Below are 5424 nucleotides of genomic sequence, written 5' to 3'. Positions count from 1 at the left end.
TGAGGGGTTGGTTTGTTTGCAGTGGGAAACTGGGACTTCTCCCCAATCCCTGCTGCTCAGCCTGTGTATCCTCCAGCCCTCCAGGCTTTGCATGGCTGAGGGATGGATTTGTCTAAGCTATTATTCCACAGCCTGTAACTGATCAGACTTCACCTGGAGGATATCAGCTCACTGAGGCTTTTCATTCCACCTTTATTCACTCTTTCAGCCTGGAACATGAACATCATTCATGAAACCCCTCTGTAGCCAGGAGCTTTGGGGGTGAAATTTGCATTGGGTGCAGCCAAACTGGAGCAAGCTTGCCATAATCTCCCATTCCACACTCTTTGTCTCCTTCCCTTAGGTGGTGCCTTGCTCCAGAGGCCCATGACCTCAGCCTGAAGGTTCATCTGGTCTTAATCATCAGGTCAAACCCTCCCCAGGCTCCTGCAAAAGTCAGCTGAGCTCAGGATGCCTTCCACCACCCTGGCAAAACCACCACACAGGAGCTCACATCCTCATCTTGGGTTTCTGTGCTTAATTTTGTGGCTGAAAGCCAAAAATCAGTGCAAGCAGCATTTGAGGGAGGGCAACAGCCCTGTGTGGCTGGAGGGGCAGCCACCAGCCTGTGTGCTCCCAGCAGCAGGACAGAGCAGTGGCAGCTCTCCTTGCTCTGCCACAACAGAAGCATTTCATTAGCTTTTAATCTAGATCTAGGGGGTTTTTTTTCTCTCCTAGAAAACAGCTTCTTCATGTTCCTGGCACCTTCTTCATGTTCCTGGCACCTTCTTCACGTTCCTGGCACCTTCTTCACTCCTCATCAGAGCCATTTAAGAAGGCAGCCTGGGAGCTGGTGTCGTGCTTTTGCTGCCGGACTCCCAGCCCGATGTAGGGCTCCCCATTGACTCTCCTGCACCTCTGGATGCAGCTGCAACACAGGAGCAAGAAATCACTGTGAGCAGAACCCCCAAACCAATGCCCAGAATGCTTCAGGGCCACAAAGTGCACCTGCAATGAATACAGGGAGGGGGAGAAACTAGAGGAGCCAGAATAAAGTCTAGTGGCTGTGTAGCCTGGGCTGTGTCTTCTGTAGCACGTCACAGCAAGGCATGAAGCATCCCTTAGGAGCTCTGAGGCTGTAGGAGCCCTCCTGAAAGAATTAAAACATCCCCTCCCCATCCCCTTGGAAAAGCTGTGCCAGGGGCTGGTGATGTTGGAGCCATCAGGCAGTGCTGTTGTACCTCATCTGTCAAACCCTGGCAGGAGAGGGGACAAAGTGTCAGGGGGTCCTGGTAATGCTTTTGATTTCTCTCTTGAACTCAAGGTTGACATCCAGCACTCAGTTGCAGAGGAGGGAGTGGAAGGAAAATTGACTTCCAGGAGCAGTTTCAGGGGCTCAGCTGTTTGCTTTCTGTGCACTGAATGCCTGTGCCTCTTGCTGACACTGTTTTGCATTGTGGGCACTCCACAGATCAGATGCACACCCATTGCTGTGCCCTCAACAGCAGCCAAGGGCTGCTTCTTCAGCTCTGACTTTTGTACTCCAGGATGGGCTGGAGTGTCATCTACATCTCATTCCAGCCACCTCCATCCCTCTGTGCTTCCCCCCACCCCACCAGCTCCTGCCCACGTTCATGCCCCAGTCGTACCAGTAAGCGAGGGTGTAGTTTATAGCCAGGATGGCCATAGCAGCTGCCCAGTGCCAGAAGAAGCACATGGTGAGGAACATGATGTTGCTGTGATCCTCCTCATTCCACATTGGACCTCCCCATGGCTGGAACAGCACGACCCCAATCTGGGTGCAATAAGAAATGTATTACCTTGGTGTTGAAGGGGGTGGGGGGGAGTGTTGATGTGCTGAAGACCTCCAGCAGCCCTGTGTCCTTCTTGGCTGTCACTGGGATCCATGTGCTGGCTGAGGGACTTGAGCCCTGAAGCACACACTCACACAATCATTGTGGTTGGAAAAGAGCTTGAAGCTGCTGCAGTCCCAGCCCTGCCCTCACCCTGCCCAGCCCAGCACTGACCCACGGCCTCAGCACCTCAGCCTCACAGCTTTGGGATCCCTCCAGGGCTGGGCACTGCCCCAGCTCCCTGGGCAGCCTGGCACAGGGCTGACACCCCTCTCAGGGAAACAGTTCTGCCTCAGCTCCAGCCTCAACCTCCCCTGGGGCAAATTGAGCCTGTTTTAATCTGGAGAAGAGCCTGACTCCCATCTCCCTGCATCTCCCCCATCTCTCCTGTCAGGGAGCTGCAGAGAATGCTGCTGGCTGCCCTCAGCCTCCTCTTCTCCAGGCTCAACACCCCCATTCCCTCAGCCCCTGCCCAGCCCCTTGTGCTCCAGCCCCTTCCCCAGCTCAGTGCCCGGCTCTGGCCACGCTGCAGCCCCTCAGTGTCCCTGTGGCAGTGAGTGAGGGGCCCAGCACTGACACAGCCCTGGAGCTGCAGCCTCCCCAGGGCCCAGCACAGGGGACAATCACTTTCCCCATCCTGCTGGCCACAGGATCTCTCAGCAGGAGATTGGTTTTTGCCCTGGCAGTGCTGACCCCTCTTATTTCCCCCCCCACAAGCTCCAACACATTTGTCCCTCTGCATTGCAGAATCCCAGCCTCATCCTTTCAAAAGGCTCCAGATTGAGTTGTTTTGCCAGCTCAGCACAGTTTTTAACCTCTGAAGTTGAGTTTGAGTTCACACAGCAGCCCTGGGGCTGAGAAACAGGAGGGGAACTCATTCCAGCAGCCCACTTTCAGCAGCCCTTATCTCCCAGCTCATTTCTTTGCTCCTCCAACTACTGCTGAAGCAAGCAGCTGGCTGCATTTCTGCTCAGCCATTTTCTTGCTTGGTGGGCTTTGCCTCTTTGCACTGGAGCAGAGGGAATGCTGCAGGGTGGCATTAGACACGTGAAGCAATTAGTGCTTGGTGGTTAGATACAGCAAGCACTCGCTCTCCCTGGGCCCCTTCCTCCCTGAGAAGCAAGAAGGCAAGACAAACAGGCATTGCAGCAGGAGCAGAGATGACCTGTGATTCTATTTCTGGAGTGAGCCTGGCAAAATGATCCTTGAGAGACAGGAGATTGAGGGGCCATGTGTGGCTCCTCTTCCCCCTTTGCTCTCCCACCTCGCTGCTCAGCTCCACCACAACTCACCTGCCAGAACCACGTTCCCTGGACGATGGTGACACCAGCTCTGAACATCTCCAGGATGATGTTGTCATGGAGGAAAACCTCCAGCATGATGCTGCAGGCTCCTGAGAAGATGGCAATGAGCAGCAGGGAGTGGATGTGCTGATCCAGAGCGGGGCGGTGAAGGACGTGGTAGTAAAAGAGACAACCTGCCAAAAAAAGCAGTCAGGTGCCCTTAGAGGAGGGTCTCAGCATCCCTCCAGGTCTCTTGGCAGCCCATCATCCTGGGAGTGTCAGTGGGCTCTTCAGATCACCCTCCCCTCACAGGCAGCCTCCTGTTGTGTCTTGCTTTGCCCATCACCTTCTTGGGAGGTAGACGTGACAGCTCTCCTTTCCTTACCCACCAAGCTGCCCCTGCTGCTGCTTCAAAAACCACTGGGATGGGGGAAGGAGATAAAAAGATAACAGGAGCTGTGCCTTCACACACAACAGGATCTTCTATGGGAGCAAGACCTTCCTTTCCTAGTGTCTTTTCCCCTGTGTGATCTGAAATCCTGGCTTGCAACGAGGCAGCTCAAAGCCAGGAATGAGCTGGGAGAGGGTCACTTGGATTTGCCACGCAAGCAGATGAGGGTGATGGTGCCTGCAGTGCAGTTAGTGGTCCCTCAGAGCTGATGGGGGGGATGTGGAGCATGCCAAGAGCTCTGTGGGTATAAAGGTACATGCAGCAGCCACCATTTATCAGCATGAGGAAGCTCAGCCTGCTGCTTTGTCTCTCTGTCACCCAAGAAACCCCAACGCAGGCAATGCCAGCACCTAGTGAGACCTGTGTTTCCCACCTCACCCTTTGGTCATATGTCACCTGCAGCATGTCCTGCCTTCAGGGCAATATCTCAGCCTGTCAAATCCTTCTCCCTCTCTGACTCACCCTCCCCTTCCATCCCTCCTTGAAGCAGCTGCCACCACCACCCTTGGACCAACCTTCAACAAACACAGCCACGGCCAGCGTGAGACGATCCAAACCCCGCGGCACCAGCGGGGAGATGAAGGTCAAGATGTCCACAACCCCAGAGAGCCCATAGAAAAGGTACATGGTGGTGTGTTGCCAGTTCATCAGCTTCACCCAGTCCTTGTTCTCCCCACTGTAGAGGTACAAGTGTGGCCCATCGGGGACGAACTGCTCTGCCAGCATCCCTGCACGGACACGGGAGAGCACGGGGAGCCGCTTCTTGGGGGGAAAGGGGGGTACTGGTGGTTGATGGTTGGTGTTACTCATTGCTGGGGGAAGGGTTCTGATAAAGGAGATTGACAAATAACCCCCCCTTAAAGCTTGATGGAAACAAAACTGGCTCTGGGTAAAGAAACCAACTCTTTGGCTGATGGGTTTGTGTTAAGGGGGAAAGGAGTGGGGGTTGAAGCCAGGGAAGGAGTGTGAGGACACGGTCTTTCTGCATCTAAATGGGTTAGAGAACAAGCCAAGGTGAACATCCTTTGATGCCTGGACCAGTTTCTCAGGGTTCCTGTAACACCACTGCAGGCTGGGAGTAGGATAGAGCCCTTACCTATCAGTGCAAAGATGGTTTTGATTCCCCCTTCGATGGCATCCACACGCTGGAAACAATAAACCCTGTGGGATTTCTTGTTGACTTTGTGACTGAGGTACTGCAGGGGGTATTTCACAGACCACCAGAGCCCAAAGAGCAGGAAGAAACTGCCTGGAAGTGCGTGACCCTTGAAGTTTGCCATCCCAGTGGCCTCTTCTGACTGCAAGGGGAAGGAAAACAGTGTCATTGTGCAGCTCTCACTGCAAGGGGAAGGAAGGAAGGAAAACAGTGTCATTGTGCAGCTCTGGCTGCAAGGGGAAGGGAAACAGTGTCATTGTGCAGCTCTCACTGCAAGGGGAAGGGAAACAGTGTCATTGTGCAGCTCTCACTGCAAGGGGAAGGAAAACAGTGTCATTGTGCAGCTCTCACTGCAAGGGGAAGGGAAACAGTGTCATTGTGCAGCTCTCACTGCAAGGGGAAGGGAAACAGTGTCATTGTGCAGCTCTCACTGCAAGGGGAAGGGAAACAGTGTCATTGTGCAGCTCTGGCTGCAAGGGGAAGGGAAACAGTGTCATTGTCCAGCTCTGGCTGCAAGGGGAAGGGAAACAGTGTCATTGTGCAGCTCTCACTGCAAGGGGAAGGAAAGAAAACAGTGTCATTGTGCAGCTCTCACTGCAAGGGGAAGGGAAATAGTGTCATTGTCCAGCTCTGGCTGCAAGGGGAAGGGAAACAGTGTCATTGTGCAGCTCTCACTGCAAGGGGAAGGGAAACAGTGTCATT

The 5424-nt window shown here is 54.1% G+C and overlaps 1 protein-coding gene across 1 annotated transcript; it reads right to left on the bottom strand.

Annotated features, from left to right (window-relative positions):
* Positions 1-789: 789 nt before the first annotated feature.
* On the bottom strand, positions 790-4861 carry TMEM45B (transmembrane protein 45B). Its single transcript, XM_010201429.2, has 5 exons — positions 4663-4861; positions 4082-4294; positions 3125-3309; positions 1629-1774; positions 790-907 (listed from the first exon to the last, which is right to left on the bottom strand). Exons 1-5 carry the CDS (start codon positions 4844-4846, stop codon positions 790-792), a joined length of 846 nt encoding a protein of 281 aa, XP_010199731.1. The 5' UTR covers positions 4847-4861.
* Between the last annotated feature and the right edge of the window lie 563 nt (positions 4862-5424).

Source organism: Colius striatus, chromosome 23 (genome assembly GCF_028858725.1).
Source record: "Colius striatus isolate bColStr4 chromosome 23, bColStr4.1.hap1, whole genome shotgun sequence".
In the NCBI taxonomy this organism is placed as follows: Eukaryota; Metazoa; Chordata; class Aves; order Coliiformes; family Coliidae; genus Colius; species Colius striatus.
The sequence above is the reverse complement of the archived record's forward strand: the minus strand, read 5'-3'. Positions and strand labels throughout refer to the sequence as shown.

What these genes read in the sequence shown, in the direction of transcription:
- TMEM45B (XM_010201429.2), bottom strand. Translation starts at nt 4,846, where the DNA reads ATGGCAAACTTCAAGGGTCACGCACTTCCAGGCAGTTTCTTCCTGCTC. An exon ending in AGGGAACGTGGTTCTGGCAG is followed by an intron (nt 1,775 to 3,124) that starts GTGAGTTGTGGT and finishes TATTGCACCCAG; the next exon opens with ATTGGGGTCGTGCTGTTCCA. An exon ending in AACTACACCCTCGCTTACTG is followed by an intron (nt 908 to 1,628) that starts GTACGACTGGGG and finishes CCTGTGTTGCAG; the next exon opens with CTGCATCCAGAGGTGCAGGA.